The sequence below is a fragment of the Lonchura striata genome, chromosome 4 (assembly GCF_046129695.1).
Source record: "Lonchura striata isolate bLonStr1 chromosome 4, bLonStr1.mat, whole genome shotgun sequence".
Taxonomy (NCBI): domain Eukaryota; kingdom Metazoa; phylum Chordata; class Aves; order Passeriformes; family Estrildidae; genus Lonchura; species Lonchura striata.
This window is the reverse complement of record NC_134606.1, coordinates 47,987,569-48,008,704: the sequence shown is the minus strand read 5'-3', so window position 1 is coordinate 48,008,704 and position 21,136 is coordinate 47,987,569. Positions and strand designations below refer to the sequence as shown.

The following is a 21,136-nucleotide window of genomic DNA, read 5'->3' as shown; positions in this document are numbered from 1 at the left end:
AGAGGGGAGCAGTGACAGGCATGGTCCCCTAGCCCAAGCTTTCATACAGTACTGACACTGCACATAGCAGTGTAACAGGCACTTTCAGACTCTACTGGATAAATTATTCAGGCTGAAACAAAAGGTCCAGCACCAAAAATGAGAAGAAGAAAATAAAAATTCTTGTTAAAGTTTTAGTTACTAGGATTTTGTATCAACTATAAAAGAGGGCAGTTGAATCAATGCTCTTCCAAAATGCAAAATGGACCTTTTTGCCTTTTTGAATGTTGGGGCTGTGTCTCAGAGATGATATGTGGGAACAAAACCAGGAAGTAGTGTATTTCTAGAGCTCCCAGGAAGAACTGGGGAAGCCAATTCCTTGCTGCTCCTTGTTTTATAAGAAACAACCTTCAAATGTAGTTGTTTGGTTTTTTTTTTGAAAACACAGTTATCATTTGTTGGGTTTTTTTAATATTGTTTCTTCCATATAGTTAGCACAAGTTTTTCTAGCAATTACTTCCTTATCCTCACTTTTTTTCCTTACTGAAGCCACTAAGCAAACTTAAGAACTTATTCTCCATTTACATTTTAAATCTTCAGTCCTAACAGACACTAGGAAATACAAGAGTATGAAACTCCCTCTGAAGAACCCAGCACCAGAGCATAATCTATAGGTTTATGGCTCTTGCTTACCAATATTGTCCTTAAGAAGATTAAATTAAGCCATTCCCCACTGACACATTCATATTCATTGTGCTTCCAGAGGCTGGCTGTCAAGAGCAGCACCACCCATCCAGCCTGTGGAGTTAGCATGGCAGAAAGCATCAAGTCAGCATTCAGATATCAGCCAGCACAGCTCCACCATCTCCTGAACCCAGTCGGGGCTTGGCCATTTCTTTAACACAGCTGGAGCCTGCTTCCTGGTGTCAAACCAAACATACAGCATGTATTGTGACTGCTGATATGGTCCTACCTACACACAGAAAACTCAGGCCACGTTCTTGGCATACAAGGGTTTTTACCAGGCCCTGGGCATGATTTTTTTTCAGCAAATTTGTTTTTTTTTTTTTTTCTTTTCACAGTCTTTCTGTGAGTGGCAGGAATTCTCTGTGTAACCTTAGTGGCCAGTTTTTCAAGCTGTAAGTTCCTGCACTGTCAAAAACAAGTATGATATAGCTCCCTAACATCAATATTTACTGCTATTATCCCATTTATCCTCCTTTCTACATACTGGGAGAGGAGGAAGTGGGAGAAGGAGAAACAATTGTTCGCTGATAACAGGAAAATGCCAATTTGAACGTCAGTGTAGAGCCTGAGATGTGGAATAATTGTTTGTTCTAGGGAAAGGCACACAATCCCTATCACAGCTGTTTGCAGGATTAGCCATTGCTTTGCATGTTTAGTACAAAGTGTGTGGGCAAATACCTTAGATGTAAGTGTTTGAAAACTGACCCCAGGCCCATACAGCATCTTCTAACAAGCTAGAGGTAAGCTTTGCAATGTGACATTTTACATGAAAGAATTAAGCTTCAAAGTAATAACCTTTATTTTGTTTTAAACAGAGCAAATTATTGAAAAAGATGAAGGTCCCTTCTATACCCATCTAGGAGCCGGTCCTAATGTGGCAGCTATTAGAGAAATCATGGAAGAAAGGTAATTAGTGCAAAGGCACAGAGCAGATTAACTTTATCCTTTTGTGGATGTCAGAATTTTTCCAGCTTTTGCACATAAAGAAATAAACAACTGCAAATCAAGTAATTACTTGTAGGCTTAGCTACTCCAGTGTTGCCAACATTACGCACCCTGCTATTCACCAGAGAGTCACAGTATTTGACAGGGCTAATAGTCTGCTGGCTGGCACGGGCTGTGCCCTGGGAGACAGATGCCAGCAAACCCAAGCCAGAACAAGTTCTCACCAGCCTGCCAAGCAAGGCTGCTGGCAGTGGCTGCAAAGGCAGGCATGGAGCTGGTGTTCCCTCTGGCTAGGAGAATGCCAGCGGAGAAGGAAGAGGAGGAAGAGCAGAATACCAAATTTCAACATTAGTTTCCCCTCACAAAATTACTAAATGTCTGAATCTCATTCATTCATGTCTAGAGGAGTGCCACAGAATTGCTGGGTGGGATTTCAGCCCAAGAATCGATAAGTAGTGTTGTGAGAAAACATTCCCCTGCCTTGGAGTATTGCACAAGTCCAGTCTTATCTTGATTATGGACAATCCCTGTCATCATGTTGCATCCTGTGGTATACTTATTACATCAAAGCCAACCAAACCAGGATTTTTTAAAGGCACAGAAAAGATATATGATATGTGCTGTTTAAAAATATGTGTAAGCACAAACCCCACCAGCCTACCTAAGATGTACAAATTAAAAGCTGTCACAAAAGTGATTTCTGCACTGTGAATTCTGCATTACTTGTAGCCAATAATGACCAGATTATTAGAGGTATGTGAGAATTCAGTTCCCCCCTGAACAAAGAAACAAAATAAAAACTCTTCAGTTAAGACAGGGACAGATGGGAATTTGGTTTGTTCGTACCTTAAAAATCTGGACTCCAGAACAGCAGTTAAGCTCTAGCTAGTTGCAGAACCAAAAGCAAGTTGGCATTATTGCAGTACTGGGTCTGAGCTGAGGAGCACCATTTCTTAGTAAGGTCTGTTAGCTTGGGCTCATCACTGCACAACCATGGGGCACTTGTAGCCTATTAAACCCTTCAGATTAAATCTTAAGGTGCTTTCTCTTTCTTAGCACCTCTTTCCCTGTGACACTTGTGCATGGCTTGCCCCAGTAATTTTCAGCTTTGGGAGCAGCTTGAGTACATGTAAACTACACAAATCAGCTGCCTTCTGGGAAGGGAGAGTGATCACTGATTCTCTGAAGAAATTATTTACCATATGTTTTCTCCAGAGCGTTCATCAACTGATACATCTATTTAGTATTTACAAATAATAAATAAAAGAGGAAAGTTATTCATGTTGTAATGTCAATTATAGAGATGAATTTTTTTTCTTTTTTTTTTTTTTTTTTACGTTGGAAAGTAGTTTTTCATTCTTAATATTGACCTTACCTTTTTTCTTTTCTTTTTTGAATTTAATTTCTTTTAATGTTAGCAGAAGGAAAGTATGTGATATCATAGGTAATGTGCAACTAACTAATCTGCCAGGTTCAGCAGAGTATAGCAGGAGCCACGTGAACAATGGCTAGTGTTCAACTGTATGGTATGAACTATGAAATTCTCTGAACTCCAGAACTCATTAGTTAATTTTGTATCCCTAAGTAAAAAAGAACCAAACCCTTCGCTATAAAGATACTCTCAAGCATACATGTGCAGTTGGTGACATAAATCACAACTCAAGCACTTTTAACCTGGCTTCCAATGCATATGGATTGACTGTTAAGATATCAGCACTGCTAAAGAAGCCAGGACTTGGATTTAGACTTAGAATTAATATTTTATCTACATTAGAACTAATTTCTTGCAGAATCCGCAGTGGATACAGACATTTTACCTCTTCTTTCTCCCAATTCCTACTTCATGCTCAGTGAGATTTGCTCTAGTTTTAAAGCCAATCAGCTTTGGTCTGAAAGCAAGCATGACAAACATCAGGCACTAATTCCCTTGTGAATTGAAAAAAATTGGGATGAAGACCATTTAATTTCCAGTGTGTAGTACACAACATACTTCTATAGAGGCATCCACACAGTTGTCCTTCAATCCAGATTAGAAAACTGATAGAAAACATTAAGATCTAAAAATGTTTTTTGAATGTGGTTAATTAAAGAAACAAATAAATACTAATATCCAAGCTTAAGCAGGAAAAAGTGACCTAACAGTTGCCTGCAGAACATGTGTAGTACAACTTCATTTTGTTTATATCATTTCCTGTGACACTGAAACTTCACAATGAGATCACATCTAAAAATAAGCATTTTTCATTTCCTTTACAGGACAAAAGTTTAAATACAGATACTGGCCCTTAAATATATCACCAAGATTTTAATGCAAAAACAAGAGGAAAAAGGGTCAAAAGTCCTTAAGGCATCATTAAATGGCTGCATAAGAGGAATATACCTTGATTATTCTGTCAATAAAGGCAAAGAATAAGGAGACTGATTTAGTTAGTTCTCACTCTTGGGTATTAAAAGTTAACTGAAGTGAGAGTGGCAGCATTCCAGAAATGGTGATGGAAGTGCAGTTTGCCCAGTGCCCAAGGAGCAGCCAAGTGGCCAGGGTGGTTCAGTCTCTAACACTGTGGCCACTGTTGGTTCTGCCCTGGCCTCCCCTCAGCCCTGGTGTGCTCCTGGGCTCAGCAGGTGGGCAATCCCAGAGAAATGCCTAGAAATGGCTCAACACATCCAGCACTTTTTATTGAGTCAAGATATCCTTCATGTGGCATTTGCCACATATCTCCATCTGGAAAGTGGATCCTCTTTGCTCTGGCAAGAGCACTGCTTGCATATCGAGCTAGAGCCTGCCTTGAGACCATCATCCCCTTGTTTAAATCCTTCAGCAAGGGCTGAGCTTGCCCACCTTAGCTGCAAAAGGCACACAAATGGTGCTGACAGCACCTTGTGATCCTATCTGAAGTATAGAAGTCAAGTAGAAGTAAATAAGTTACAATTTATGAGCAGATTATAAAGGTAAAAAAATAGATATGAAACAAATTAATCCTGACTTAACTGATTCACACTAAGCCAGAAACAAGCACAGAAAATTAATAAAGTGAATGTTACATGCCAGCTGTTCCATGACAACTTAATTATGTACATTTCACAGAAACAACTTCAACCCAGAAATTAAAAGGAAAATATAAAATTCTTCACCAAAATAAAGAGATTTCTTAAAAAAAAATCACTTTCAAAATGTCATCTATAACAAATGCTCTAAAGAAATGGCTAAAATATTTGGTAATATTACTGTGATAATGATAATTTTTACCCATCTGGGATGTATTAAAGATGTTTGCCTCTCTTAATATATCATTCCACCTCTGTAATAAAATCATGAAGACAAATGACATTGCACATCTTTCCCTGTAATTAATTTATTTTTATAAGATAAGATTGGCAAATGTACTCCATCTTTTCAGTGCTCACACATAACCACATGAATCTGCTTACTGTACATATTTTTGTTTTGTTTAAGATTTGGACAGAAGGGTAAAGCTATAAGGATTGAGAGGGTTGTCTACACTGGGAAAGAAGGCAAAAGTTCTCAAGGATGTCCAATTGCTAAATGGGTAAGTGATGTAAACAGATTAATGTAGTTTGGTATGACGGTTCATGTAGCTGACAGCAGTGACATGTGCTGTTAACTGACACTAGGAAACTTCAAATAGCTCAACAGCAGCAGTATAAGGGGTGCCTGTAGCCTGCTCCCACCCTTTTCTCACTCCATTGACTTGTTGCATGGAGAATAGCAAGAATAAAATTTAATTCAAAAGTATGAAAACCTAAGAAGAAGGGCATGTTTACTTAAAATTTCGCACTGCCTGACATTTTCATTGCTGTTTAATTTTAGCCTACAAATAAGTCCAGTAAGTGCACCACTGTGATGTCTTTAAAATATCCTCCCAGTCTGAGAAAAGTGCTAAGACACCCTCCTAGCAAACACTGTTGTACTTTGGAACAAATTACTGAGTGGTTTGGATTGCTGGGGCAAGACAGCATGAGGAAAAACGAATACATTATAGTTTTTATGCATGCCAGATTGCACCTTTTTTAGGAAATGCTTCTCAGTGCTTATACTACTGGAAGGATACTGTTTTATTGGAAAAACATCTACTGCTTTCCTCCCAGCACTGTAATGTTTGTATGTAACAAGAGGAGGTCACAAAACTGTGAGGCTGGTTATGACTATAGCTGCTTAAGTTTGGAAGGGAAGGGGAGAGAGCTCCCAGTTATTTAGTCCCTTCCTTACTGCCAGCCTTTCTCTGCATGCTTTCTGCCTGAAGACAGGTGTCCACTACTCAGTTCAGTGCAGGGAGACGCCTCACTGCTCACTTCCTCTTACTCAATCAGTCAGTCTGGGCCACAATCGTAACACAGATTCAGGAGAGGAATCCTGCTGAATCAGAGCATGGAAGCTACTTTTATAAAGTTGGTTTTCACCACCACAGCTTTCCATGCCATCAGTCAACCTCTTAGAGTCAGCTTCATTAAACACAATGGGTAGCCTTGCCATATCACAGTGAGAAAAACAGACTGAATTGCCAGAAGAGAGGATACAAGAAGAAGTACAAGAAAAAAGAGGATACAAGTAGAAGTAACCTCCCCACACACACAGTAATGCTGAGGTTTCCTACTCTCTTGCTCTTCACATTAAGAACGGCACCGTTTGTGTTGGGGCTCTGGGGTGTGTGCTGCTGTACATGCAGGTAGTCCGCAGAAGCAGTCAGGAGGAGAAGCTGCTCTGCTTGGTGCGCGAGCGAGCAGGACACACATGTGAGACGGCTGTCATCGTGATTCTCATCCTGGTCTGGGAGGGAATCCCAACCAGCCTGGCCGACAGGCTCTACTCGGAACTCACCGACACCCTGAGGAAGTACGGCACGCTCACCAACCGCCGCTGCGCCCTGAACGAAGAGTAAGTGGAGCAAAGGCTGTGCTCACCAAACCTGCAGCCCCATCTTCAGACCCAGCACCTCTACACATGCTGTTTACCCTGAAACATCTACAACCTTCCTAGCTGTTTCCTGTGGTTTGAAAACCCACGAACTTTGTAGGAAACCCAAAGTAAACACTCTTGTAAATAGTTGGAAGCATCTCAATATATTTAAAAGAAGAGATCTCAGCAGGGGCCAGGATAGCTCATACCTCAACATTGAAATAAAAGCTGGGTGCACTAAATCATACTTGTGAAATCTGACACAGACTAGCCTCAGTCTAAAGAAATTGCACTGTATCTCTTTCCCATTCCCTTCTGAGAGACAAGAACATTTAGACCAAAATTACCACAGCTATCATTGTATGTTACTTTGGCTTCATGGGTAGAATCATATTTCAGGAATTATTGCTTAGCCCCTGTCAGAGTGCTCCAACATTCCTGCAGGGCTGTCAGCACAAGCCCTGAGGCACTATGAATATCAGTACCTAACAAGGCACCACACAAACATACCCTCACCCGTGCAAAGCCATGTTTCTCACACAAGTGTAGAACCCCCAAAGATCCTGCTCTATAACCATGAAATTATTCACTCTGATAAATTCTTCTGTTATGATGTGTGTGTCTCCCTCTTGCATTTCTTCATTGTTTACTGGTGGAAGATTATCCACACCGCTGATTCCCTGAAGCACTGGCAGAACGCTGATGGCCACTGCCAGAGCACCACAGGAGGACCTGCCTGCTGCTAACAGCTGTGCTCTCTTATCTTTTAGACGGAATTGTGCATGCCAAGGGCTGGACCCTGAAACTTGTGGTGCTTCATTTTCCTTTGGTTGCTCCTGGAGCATGTATTACAATGGTTGTAAGTTTGCCAGAAGCAAGATTCCAAGAAAGTTTAAGCTGATGGGAGATGACCCAAAAGAGGTTGGTGTCCATTTCGGAAATGAGCTTCATTTGCAAAGAAATGTTTTCTGTCACTCTGTAAATAGAGATATAGTACAAGAGAGCAGGGCCCGAGGCCTCCCTGAGTGCTGTACATGTAGGGTAATTAAATAACTGCCAGTCAAAACCGATTGATTCCAGTCACTGAGCCAGCTGAATCGACTGTCCAAATTCTGACAGCTGGTAAAAGCCCTGAGACTTGAAACCATGTTTTCAGGCTTTCACAATTAGAGGAGAAGGCATGGCCTGAATAATTCTGCCTGCATTAGGCCTGCATTTGAGCATTCCCCAGTGGCACAATGGAAGGTTTACCAGCTAATGGCACATAACACTGCAACTGGGATCCAGAGCAGACTGGTTCAATGGAGAAAAACATGATGAAACTCTGAGATGACAATAGGAAGAGAATAGGAAGACTCATTCTACATACAGTCCTGCCCCACTGAATGTTTCCAGACTGGGCTCCGTGTTACAACAAAGTGGCAAATATTGAAAATGAGCCTTAGCCTGGACACAAAATACCTTGAAGTTATGACTGCAGTGAGTCCTGGACACCTCCAGCAAGTCACGTGAAGCTCCAGTGGCCTGGTCTGCTTTCTGGCAAGGATGTGCAGATTTAGTCCCTTGCCTGTGTACTGGCATGTTGGTGCAGTTTCACAGTATTCTGATGTCTTACACAAATCCAAGCATTACTGTCTCATCATCAGAGACAGGTAATTCCACATCCTATAGCCTGTGCTGAAAAGAGTGCACTGTTCAGAATATCATAACTACCATACAGGTTTTCCTGACCAGTGCTCTTCTGCAGCACCAAGAACTACAGAATAGCTCTCCTTCATACATGCTGTGGCACAAAAGCTTTGCTTATCACAACCTGCAGTCCTAAACTATCTACATTTCTAAGATGGATACCTGGCCAGAGCACACCAGGGCACTCTTCCAACTTGCATTCTTGGATTTACTTCCTATGGAAGCCAGATTTGTGCAGGAAAGATGGCTTTACCCTCTAGTCCTGGTCCCAAAGTTGGGGGCAGCCAAAGCATGCATCCAGACCAGGGGCTGGGTTCCATAGCATAGTCACAATTTATATGCAGCACAAACAGAATCCTCACCAATAAAAACTAGAAGATACACTAACAAACGCTAACTTACAGGCCATACAAAAATCCACATTCTGGCAGCAGGCACGAGGTCACAGCAAGATATTTTTTGACAATTTAATGTCAAACCAAACTAGGATATTTTCCCGTAGTAGGGAACACAAACTTTCAACTCACCCAATGCATTCCTCCCTGAAACCTGTTTTTTCACAGCTCTTCACATCTTCTTTAAATACAAAAACTCCTAAAAACAAATACATCACTCCAGTATGCCACCATTCTGTATGCAGAATGATAAGGGCCTGTATGCAAAATGAAAGATAAGGGCCTCATATACAAGGGAGGTTTTGAATTTGGGATTCTCAGCCTTAGATGATGGGGAACAACTCTGGAGTATGTTATTAGATTATTTTTTTTTAAACGCTTTATTTTTATAGTGTACAATTTATAGAAAAAAGGAAGTGTGGTCATTCCCACCTCCATATCACCAATTACTAGACACATCCATTCATTGCTTAAGGATTGGGAACTTTTTGAAGGCTGCAATATTTAAATTTCTGCATGTAAAAATATTTCAGTATGTCAACGTGTTGTCATTGCAATGTGCAAACCCAATTAGCCATATTTACTTGGGCCATTCTGATGTTATTTCTCTCAAGCTTCCTGAAGAATATTATTTTCTCACAACTCCAAAAAGGAAAATAATGAGGATATCATATTTAGATCTAAAATATATCCATGCTGAAGAATATGATTTTTCTTAATATAAAACAAATTAAGTGTATAGTATATGATGTTCTATTTCAGGCCTTCCGCTACACTGCTATAACTGTTTCATTCCTTTAAAGGCCTTGGAACAGTGACATTAAAAGGAGATTCACAACAGTCACTGTCTAAACACCAGTGATACTGGTTTATGCCTTTACACAACTGTCAGTGTAAAGCAAATTGTGTAAAGACCCTAACTTGTTGGATTCCATATGTACAGTATGGAAGTGTTATTGAACCCTATTTCATCTCTAACAGGAAGAAAAACTAGAATCCCATTTGCAGAATCTATCAACCCTGATGGCACCTACCTACAAGAAGCTTGCACCCGATGCATATAACAACCAGGTATGATGAGGAAAAAAGGAATATGAGCAGTCATGGAAATAACCTGATTTTTAAGATACTTTCCAATCCTTCAGCCTTGCACCAAACCATTATATACATTTCATGCTGACTTTTCTTTGATATCAACATGAAGACAAATAGAAATGAACAATTTCACTTCAAATGCTCTCACAAGTAAAACTAGCAGTATTTGGTCCACTAAATAAAATTAACCTTTCAGCTACATCAACATGATAAAATTATTTCACTCTTCAGCTCCAAAATATAAATTCTCAATTTAGTGTGAATTATCATCCAAACCAACAAAGCTGTCATGTATATGGTGTGAGATTGGCAACAGTTTCCACTCAAGTCCTGAAGCCACAGTTTCAGTTCTGCTCTCTCAAGCAGCAGATGAATTTAGTTTTCACCAAAACTGCCTTTATGAACGTGCTCTTAAAGTGAAGTTCTATATTTGAACACACTTAGCCCTGTGTATGCACACAACTGCCTGCACCAGCCTTCTTGCATGAGGGGATCCGTTCTCAGACATGTTCAGAGCTCTGATGAGGTTCTGAGTGTGGCTGTGTCTTGTCTACATCTCATTACAAAATGTCTTTCAGATAGTTACACCAAAATTTGACAGCACTCCACTTGCAAACATGTAACTGTTGACCTTACTTTCATTGCTCAGGTTTACTTCTATTAGGAACATTCACAGAACTTGCAGTCCCCAAACTTTCAGCATCTACTGCAAACTGTGACATCACAGTTTCATAATTTTCAGCTTTAACAGAAACAGTAAATTAATACAAAACCAACCATCATTATCTGCTGCAAAATTCACTCCTTTACTGTGTATTTAGTAGCAGCTAGACAGGGTAAGCAGACTCAGTGCAGATGTACCCAGTTCCACTTACCTGATCAGATAATGTTTGGAGACTCATTATGGAGAAAACTGTGGCCATGTGCCCACTAGCTGTAGTTATCTGTTCAAATATCTGAGAGACATTCACAAGAGAAAATAGGAAGAGAAAGAAAATAAAAATGAGGTGGTGAACAACAAATTGTTTCTTTGTTTGGGCTGCTTTTCTTTTCCCACAAAAATTCACTTAAGAACTTTTCTCCAAGTAAACTGTGGTGCTACCAAACATTTGTTGAAAATACATGATTTTACAAGTTTCAATTTTTACCTTCTGTAATAAAGCATGCATATAGCTTGGCTTATTTTAGGAGTTTCATGTAGACCTTGTATTTGTGGAGAAACTGTATTTGAGCTACTGTCAGTGGCTTTAAAGGGGGATGATTGAGTTCTAATTTGTATGATATTGTAAAAGGTTTGAAAACCAAAAAAGCACTAAAATCAAATTTCAAATTCCCAGATTTATTCTAATTCAGATCTGGACCATTTCTTCGATTACAACCAAGAACTGGAAAGGGACTGTTTCCCAACTGGACCAAACAGAACATTTCAGAGAACAGCTAAACCTGTATAGTTTGATCAGACAATTATAGTCTGGCTAACATTTCAGACCACTCACATTTAATTCCAAAGAAGTTTACACAGTTTTCAAGGTTTTTTCTCCTTTTGTTTTCAGATTCCAGGGAAGTAAATAATCCAGATTTGAAAAATAAATGTCTGTGAGCAGACTAGACATATTTTTAGTGATTTTGAATGTAGACTTGGCAAAGCATTTAATTTGACCTTAACTTAAAAAGAGATCCATTAAGTTCCATTAAGTGTGGATTTTCTGTGCATTCACTTGGAAAGGTTCAGGAATTTCAGCAAGGCATTTTATAAATGTGGTTTCATTTTTAATTTTCGAAATAAAATTGAAATAATAATTTTCTTAAGGCTTTATCTTCCATTACAGAATCCTTTCTTTTTGTATAAGGTGTGTTGTTGCATTATGAGTTCTTTGTAAAGCTCCTTAATAATGACTGCATGGGTACAAATTACTGTCTTGACTGAATTCTCTCTTGTTGTAGTCAGGGGTTAGATTTGTACTTAACATAATGAAATACATGTTTAACATGCCAAAATATTACAAATCAAAAAGTAAATTATTATTTTTCATTAAATCATTCTGAAGTCAGTTTTCTAAAGCCACTTTCCCTTAATAGCTTGGTATACTTCCAGTCTACACAAACATATCGCTCTCAGAGTGCCAGTCACGGAAACCATGCACTGCATTTGTCATGTAAAAACACCAACCCCTGGCAGAAAACCAGGAGTAATACACAAAGAAAAGTATTAGTGACTAATTTCACGGTCACGCCAGAGACTGAAGGTACCAGGGAACAAAGCAACTAGGAATGAAGCATGGATACAAAACGGCCATCGAATTGCTGTAGTTTATTTGCTTTCAAGATGTGTTTGTTGTCACCTCCAAGAGATGAGGAAGGCCTGCCCTTTGTCACAGCAGAGCATTCCTTGTGCACTCAGTGTCCTGGAGCACCCAGTGAAACCTGTCCTGTCTCTCCAGATCGAGTACGAGCACAGAGCACCTGAGTGTCGCCTGGGTTTGAAGGAAGGTCGCCCATTCTCAGGGGTCACTGCCTGCCTCGACTTCTGTGCTCATGCTCACAGAGACTTGCACAATATGCAAAATGGGAGTACTCTGGTAAGTCTGGGGTGTGTAACAGCCTCCTCACTTCAGCACTCAGCTCCAGGCTTTGATTCATTATCTCCTTTCTGTTTACATTTATACTGCATAATACAAATCAGTAAAAAAAAACCCATTAGGCAGTAACTGAGCTAACTTACTACCCCCTACACATTCTTCTTCCAAATGAATGAGATTATGGTGTATTAAAGAAAGGTTTAACACAGACTTAGTAAAAGAGAGACTGTGGACACCATGGAAAGAAGGTCCCAGCAGTACTGAAATGCCTGCTTCAGTGTTCCTGGCACAAAATGGCTCATTTTTATCCTCTTGAAACCCTTCTTCTTCTAACAACTTTGGACTATATCTTCTAACAAAATAAAAGTAGAAATAAATAACTTCTCTCTAAGAGAGTTTTGGAAAATTCGGATTTTATTCCTTCTTTGGATGAGCAGAAGGTCTGCAAGTCCATGTACCCTTGACTTTCCTCAGTTCTGATTTCTGGCAGGTACAGCAGAAGTTCTGTAGAAGATACTAGAAAAACAAGCTGGTTTTGAATGGGTATTGGATTATTTCTGTGACAAAACAGTTGGGCCAAACATAGGGAAGAATACTCCTAAGGCTGTAGTTAAAAGCAACTCCCTAGATTCACAGTGCAGCTCTTAATTATGACCGAAGAGAGTATCTGTCTTTTTAATTCAAATTGAATTTTTCCTGTTTCCAGGGTCTGACTTAATTCACAAGTTAATAACCACCAACACAATGGACATTTCCAGTGGAGCTTTCTTCCCAAAGCTGGGACAATGATTTTGCTGCAGTATATGTCCCTTTCAGCACCTTTTTCCACAAAGATCCTCCCAATACCTGTTCTAGCTAGAACTAATACAACAGGCTTGCTGCATTACAACTTCCCTAAATCTTGTTATTAACATTACAGTTACACTGTAAAGGTGGTGTGAAGTACAACACCAGTGTGTTATATTGCACACTCTCTCTAATAGGTATGTATTGTAGTGAAAGAATCTTCAGGTGAGTACAAAGTCCCAGATTCCACTGCTTTAGCTCTCTGGCCACAGTACAATGGATCACAGAGTTTTTTCACATGAGGGTAATCCCTAACTATACTGTTCATTTCAGCACAAGAAATAGATATCTATATGCCTTCTGTTTCTTCTAACGCTGTCCAACAAAGTAATGAAGAAATTACATTTGTAGGCTTGTTGTGATATGTAAAAATTGCAAAGAGACTTACAGTTTACAAAGAGATTGCCAGATGTCACTGCTGACAGTGTCAGGGCAAGACACAATGCAGATGTAGAGCCTCAGATCTCTAATACACTTTTCTAACAGGTTTGCACGCTGACTAGAGAAGACAATCGCGAAATTGGCCAAACACCAGAAGATGAGCAGCTCCACGTGCTCCCATTATACAAAGTCTCTGATGTGGATGAGTTTGGAAGCACTGAGGGCCAGGAGGAGAAGAAGAGGAATGGCAGCATCCAGGTCCTTACCTCCTTTCGACGAAAAGTACGGATGTTAGCAGAGCCCGTTAAGACCTGTCGGCAGAGGAAGCTAGAAGCAAAGAAAGCAGCTGCAGAAAAGCTTTCCTCCTTGGAGAATGGGTCTAGCAAAGCTGAGAGAGAGAAGTCTGCTGCAGCACGCAACAAGCAAGGCACCTCTGAAGCAGCAGGTCATGCAAAGCAGCTGGCAGGTAAACACAGGAATCTGAGCGGGGTCAGCAGTGGTAAGCATCCCACAAATCAGGGCCAGTTATACTCAGCCTCAAGAAAACCATTATTTTCAGCCCAAGAATGTATTGAAGTAAAAAGGCAAGAGATTTCTTGAAAGCGAATATCAATATTATATAAATACTAGAGTGCCAAATTTGGTACAACTCCAGAGAAGAAAAAAATAAAAAAAAAGTTGCAATGAGAAATCCTTTACTGTTGGATAGTTAACACTTGTAGAAATCTAGAAACAAACTCTGCTTGTCATCCAGCGTATCGTAAAGTATCTTTAAAGGACAAGTAGTGCTAGAACCCATGAAGAGAAGTGTGTGGTTCTGCTGCCAAAGAATGACCTACGCATCACTCAATGTCTGCCACTGTTACAGAGCACCTCCTAATTTCAGGAGATACAAGTATAACCTCTTTACCACTACTTATATTCTCTGTCTCAAGACCAAAAGCAAAGCAGGTTTTCCATAGTGGATTAAGAGTTTATGGCAGATTTGAGAGTCCTGAGCAAAGGAGTTATCAGAACTATTTTACTGTTGCAGCAGTATTCCCAGAGAGGAAAAAAGTGATACATCCAGGGCCACCCAGAAGGTCACTGAAATACCTAAGAATAGAAGTCAGCTGTCCCATGACCCAGGCAAGGGTTATGAACATTAAATTACGCCATTGCACTTTAATGAATGTTATTTCTGCTCTTATGTCTTCAGTTAATCTCACTTATTACTGCACTGTTCTGTCTATCAGTGAACATTGGTTTTAGCATACTGCTAGGAACATTTCTTGGAGTCAGTTCTATTCATGTAGATTAGAAGAATTATTTATTCTTGGGAGAAGAAAGTCACTTTGTGCATGGCTGTTTTGGGAGCACTTTGACACTTCATTTCATGGGCTACTTAAAAGATTATTCAACTCTTTGGATTTTGTGCATGTGACTGAACAGACTGCACTGTCCTCTTTTCCCCACTACCACTAGCACCTGATCTTGTTGGACACATGCCAAAAAGGAAGAGTAGCCTTAGTATTCATTCAGCTTCTTAAAGGATGATGTTTGAGATATGAGAAAGGGAGTGTCTGTTAATGAGTCTATTTTTCTTAGAAATTTCATATAAAGTATGTAGTTTGTTGGGTGGTTGGTTGGTTTGGGGCCTTTTTTTTAAAAGCCTGTTTGTTGTGTGGTTGTTTTTTTTTTTTTTTTTTTCCTTTTTACGTCTACAGATCTTTTACGTCTTTCAGGACCAGCCACACAACAACAGCAGCAGCAGCAACAACATCCACAGCGTTCTCTCCCTAACAACCCTCAATCAAGTCCCATTAACTCTTACTCGGGTTCAGGTTCTGCAAATCTCTATGGAAGGTTGCCTAATCCAGCCAGTGCTTATCCAAACTCTTCATACACTTCAGATCCATATGGAGGGTCCAATCCCGTGAACCTCTATCCAACCTCATCACAGTCTGCGGGGTCTTATTTGAATTCTTCCAGTCCCATGAACCCTTATTCTGGATCTTTAAGTCAAAATAACCAATATCCCCCCTACCAATGCAATGGAAACATAGCTATGGACAACTGCCCCTCTTACTTGGGCTCCTACTCTTCCCAGCATCAGCACATGGACTTGTATAGTTGCCAGAGCCAAGACCATATGTCTAAACTAAGCCTACCACCCATTCAAACATTATACCAGCACAGGTTTGGGAATAACCAGAGTTTTGGTCCTAAGTACTTGAATTACGGAAACCAAAATATGCAGGTAGACTCCTTCAGTAATTGCACCATTAGACCAAATTTACACCACGTAGGGTCATTTTCCTCTTACTCAACCCATGAGGCCAATGGCCATTTTATGGAGGTTGCCTCAAGGTTAAAATCTAATCTGAGTAATCCCAGCATGGATTATGCCTCCATGAGTAAAACAGGTGAACATCATCACACGCAACCCCCTCCACATTTATCACATGACTACCATTCTGCTCCGAGTATATTTAGTGGTTCTCCTAATTCACTGCATCTCCAAAATAAAGATAATGAAATTATTTCACATGCAGTTAATGGTTTGTCTAACATGCTTCCAGGTCAAAACCATGACAGGACTACTCCCCAGGGTGGTTTAGATAAAACTGACGTGCTGAATCCAGAAAAAGCAGAGGATCCCGATGAAGTCTGGTCAGATAGTGAGCAGAACTTTCTGGATCCAGAAATTGGAGGAGTGGCAGTTGCTCCATCTCATGGGTCAATTCTCATAGAGTGTGCAAAACGCGAGCTCCACGCAACGACTCCCTTAAAAAATCCCAACAGGAACCATCCAACCAGAATATCCCTTGTATTTTACCAGCACAAGAGCATGAATGAGCCAAAACATGGTCTGGCTCTGTGGGAGGCAAAGATGGCTGAGAAGGCAAGAGAGAAAGAAGAGGAATGCGAGAAGTACGGCCCAGACTACGTGCCTCAGAAATCCTACGGCAAAAAAGCCAAGCGGGAGCCTGTGGAGCCCCACGAGCCCTCTGAGCCAACGTACCTGCGCTTCATCAAGTCCCTGGCACAAAGGACACTGTCAGTCACCACGGACTCCACCGTCACCACATCTCCATATGCCTTTACACGGGTTACAGGGCCTTACAACCGATATATCTGACTTCACACCTTGGTTGGTTACCTCATTTGAAAAAACACCTTGTCACTAGGGCAGTGGTGCTTTAGGTTTTGTGGAAGGCAAGGGTAGAGAAGAAAACTTTTTACGGAGCTCATCGGTGGAAAAAGCCTCGGCACACCAGCAAAAAGAGGTAAATCTCACAAGAGCACTTGTTTTCCACTGATTTCTAAGTGGTCACAGATGGCATGTAGGAAACAGACCAAAGCATCCTATGCAAAAAAAAAAAAAAAAAATTAAAAAAATAGAAGAAGGATATAAAAGGAAAGAAGGAGAGAACACAACAAAAAAGTGTTTCACAATTTATATTGGAAAACACTGGCTGTATTACCGAAAGAGATAATCTGCAAATGGATTTTTTTTTCCTTACAGCTTTTCACATCTGTGGCCACTTTTAATGTCATCAAGTTTGCATAGTCATGGAACAGGAGCAAAAACAACCCTAAAAAATAATACTGTAGTATTACAGCTGCAGGAATCTTAAAATAACATCTGGTGCTGAATCTATGATGTACTGAAATACTGGAATTATGGCTTTTTAACATGTAGTTTTTACTGTACTCTTAATAGGTTTTTGATTTTATTTAACAAAGTAGATAAGACAAATAGCAAAACACTGAATTTGTTTGATTATTCTAAAATCATGGTGCTATCCAAAAGAATGGTGTCTTTATTTTATCAGTGAAACAGTTAATGCCTTTATAACAAAATGTCAATGATGTAGTCAAATGTTCTTCAGCAACAGGGAGGACCTTTTCATTCATGTATGTATTGAAGTTACCTGGTGTTAAAATAAGCTTACTTTTTAACATATGGGAATTACAAAGACCTCTGGATTTTGCTCATCCAGTCAAGTCCTAGAAAAGGACAATAAAATAGAGAGATATTTTTTTTAAATAGTGTTTCAAAAGCACTTTGTCTACCTAAGCTTGGCAACTTGAACAATGCTAAGGTACTAAGACATTAAAAAAAAAAAAGAAAAAGAGTTTACTTTGATTTTAAAATGCAAATATAATTTTTTTAAACTAAAAAAGCTTTTAAGTACTTTTGGTTTAGCCATGCATCAGCTAGTGGGCTACATATCCATTTTTAATACAGTCAGTTATGGTAAAAATGGGGCTTACTGGATATAAGGGAATATTTTAGTACACAAAACACATTTTTTTCTGGTGCTCATCTCACACAGCTATACTGTAAACTGTTTTCTACAATTATTATGACAAGTTCATTGCTCAAATATGTACAGTTTTAAGGAAAGAATTTTATATTAACCACAGGTAATAATTAGCAGCATGCAACAGACTACACCTAGTTAGCTTGGGCTTCTGCTGTTTCTAGAGATCTGTGCGCTCCCACTATGGAATGGCAGAACTGCTTTTGTGTTGATAATTATGTACATTGTGGTGCAAGTCATTTCTTGGTGCAAGTGGCCTCTTTTCCAGAAAGACTGAGCAGACCGATGCCTACACAAGATGAATGAAACAGGGTTAGTTCTGTGCGATTCCTTTGATTAACAGAAAAAAAAAAAAATAGGCAGCTGGCTTGCTGTGGTGGTTTTAAATCATTAATTTCTATTAAAAAAATTTAAAAAGCAGGAGAGTTGTATAGTAAATTAAATTGTAAACAAAACTTTTTTTAATGCAATGCTTTAGTATTTTAGTACTGTAAAAATATTAAATCTATATATATTTGGGTTTTGAGCTGAATTCACATCATGGTGCTACTCAGCCTGCTACAAATATATCATAATGTGAGCTAAAAATACATTAAAAGGTTTGAGTGATGTTCCTACTTGTCATATACCTCAACACTAGTTTGGCAATAGGATATTGAACTGAGTGTGAAAGTTTATATATTATATACCATCTTTTTCCCCCAATAGCCTTTGAAAAAAACAAAAAAAAAAAGTAAACAAAAAACTCTCAATACTTGACATTTTAGCAAGTATAACTTGAACTTCAACTTTTTTTTTTTTTGGTTCTAAAAATTCAGGGATATTTCAGCTCATGTTCTCCTATGCCAACGTGTCACCTGTGTGTATGTAAAGCTGTTGTAGGTTAAATATATTATTCTTGGGTTTTTTGTTTTTGTTTTGTTGTTTTGTTTTTTTTTTTTAGGGATTTAATGTTTTTCTTTTGAATCCCTTATTTTTCTTGTACATGTATTGTGTAACTAAAACTAATTTTGTAAATTTGTTAGCTCTTTTTATTGTAACAGAAGTGTTTAAGAGATTTAGAATGTTTTGACTGTTTCAAATGATTAAACAAAAAGAAAGTAGAATGCACTGAGTTGATTAAAGGGAAAAATTAAGGCAGGGGTTTGGCAAGTGACTGTTTGCTAGAGTTGTTCAAGTCACTCTCTAAACAAGGTTTCTTGGATACTGTAATGAATAAAATAAAATATAAAAAGGTACAGTCAGTACAAGGGCTTCCCTAAACATGCAAACCTCCATGTCCCAGCTATATCTTGTGCAATATACTGTAAGATTAAGTTTGGTCAAAAGAAATTCTATCCAACAGAATCACAACCTAACTCAAATAAATCAAAGGAGGCCTTTGGGTTTAACGGTCAAATATTTATTACGGCAATTTTGGTTTTTCTCAGTCTGTGACTTTATCCACTCATTGAAACAAAAGTTTCGCCTTTTTGGTAAAAAAATGATGGTTATATGTCAGATTAAGTAAATCATTATATACCTTCATCTTTTGGTGATTTTTCTTTTAAAAATCCTATCTAATTCATGTAATCCATAGTAGATGTTTGGTTAGTATGCCGTGCACCGTCATTTGCCAAACTGCTGGCAGCAGGAGCAGGAAGTTTAATTGGCGAATCAGTTTTGTATTGTAAATACCTGAGCTATAATTTTTGGTGTACAGAACCCTGCCTCAGTTGGAACGAATGACAAAGCAGACAGAGTTGCTTGTATAGGATTATCAGGTCGATTATAGCCATACTTGAAGATGCTTCTGAGAGTTGTCAACTTTACTTGAATGAATTTTTCATCTTGATTGACGCACAGCAGTATAAAGTTCACTTCTAAAGCTAGCGGTTAACTTGTGTAGGAAACTTTAGCAGTTTGACACTAAGGTAATGAACTTCTGTGTGCATTTTCTATGCTTATGTTCTACTTTTTTTTTACTTTAGTTTCATTCATTTTCATGAGATGTTTGGTATGTCTATAAAAAGAATCCAAGGATGGTTATAAATACTGTAAGTATTGTAATGTAATGCAGGTTATTTGAAAGCTGTTTATTATTATATCATTCCTGATAACGCTGAGATGTGGGTGTTTTTAATAAAATTTATATTTATTTAATGCACTCTAAGTCTGTCTTGCAGAAACTTGTCTTTCCTTGTCATTTTTACCAGCTAGCAGCAAAGCAGGCATAACGCTCAAACAAAGTGCATCACCAGGGACTTCAAAACAGGAAGCCAAGACATCACATTTATTCCTAGTGCTGCTTTGACTCTTACCTCTAACAGTTTGGGACGCAGGCTGCTGAGCCCACACTACTGCTCCATAAAATCTGTGTTTACAGGGAAGGAGGGAGGCTTTTTTATGGACAGGAAGAGACAGTAGAGCTTAACTGCTGTTTTTCCACTGGTGTTTGTGTACACAAATGAATATAGCATATTCACTGTTCCAGTGCCCTCGCTGCTCAAGTAACAGCCACAAATACACACCTAGCAGAGGCATGACAAGGGGGAGACTCTAAGCATTCATTCATTTGGGGTATTCTGCTGTACCTGGTTAAGCATTTTTCTGCTTTATTTCAAATCACTCCCAAATGGTGGGATGCTCAAATAAATAGTATTGTGCCAGGGGAGGTTTAGATTGGAAGTTAGGAAAAATTCATTACCAAGGGGGTTGTAAGATTGGAAAAGGCTGTCCAGGGAAGTGGTTAAGTCATCATCCCTGGAGCTACTCAAAAGACCTGTACATGTGGCACCTGGGGACATGGTTTAGTGGTGGAGTTGGCAGTGTAGGTTTGCAATTGGACTTAAAGACCTTAAACATCTTTTCCAACCTAAATTATTCTGTGACCAAGAAACACCCCAAAACCATTAAAGCCAAAAACCTCAGGTATAATCTAAACCACTCACAATCTAGAGAAAAGCAGAAGCACTAAGAAAGTGTGTCTGAATCAATACCAGGACATACATTCTTGGAGGCATCAGACAAAAGCTTGTTCTCCTGGTCCCCTTGTTTAACTTCAGGGGATATCAGGACTGAATTCTGAAATAGCCTATTCTGTGGGAGAAGACAAATTGCTCTCTCCACAGTTGCAAAATTGTTTCTGTGACAATAACATGAATTCTCAAGCTTCCTTTCTTAAGAGTCCAAGTTTGTTGTCAGCACTGGTCTCATCCATCAACGCCACACACCTTGCAAAGCCCCCCTGCTGCGCACATTCAGATCACTCAGGGT

General features: G+C 39.3%; 1 protein-coding gene across 2 annotated transcripts in view; it reads left to right on the top strand.

Moving 5' to 3' along the window:
• Window positions 1-20,027, top strand: part of TET2 (tet methylcytosine dioxygenase 2) — a 71,185-nt gene extending 51,158 nt beyond the window's left edge. Inside the window, exons 3-10 of one of the 2 annotated variants that reach the window (XM_021531460.3) lie at window positions 1,542-1,632; window positions 5,126-5,219; window positions 6,357-6,565; window positions 7,357-7,507; window positions 9,652-9,741; window positions 12,207-12,344; window positions 13,677-14,037; window positions 15,296-20,027. In XM_021531460.3, the coding sequence (XP_021387135.2) occupies window positions 1,542-1,632; window positions 5,126-5,219; window positions 6,357-6,565; window positions 7,357-7,507; window positions 9,652-9,741; window positions 12,207-12,344; window positions 13,677-14,037; window positions 15,296-16,692 (2,531 nt within the window). In that variant the 3' untranslated portion in view covers window positions 16,693-20,027. Of the gene's footprint in view, window positions 1-1,541; window positions 1,633-5,125; window positions 5,220-6,356; window positions 6,566-7,356; window positions 7,508-9,651; window positions 9,742-12,206; window positions 12,345-13,676; window positions 14,038-15,277 lie in introns of both variants that reach the window. The other variant, XM_021531459.3, reaches the window with a different exon arrangement.
• Window positions 20,028-21,136: the final 1,109 nt, after the last annotated feature.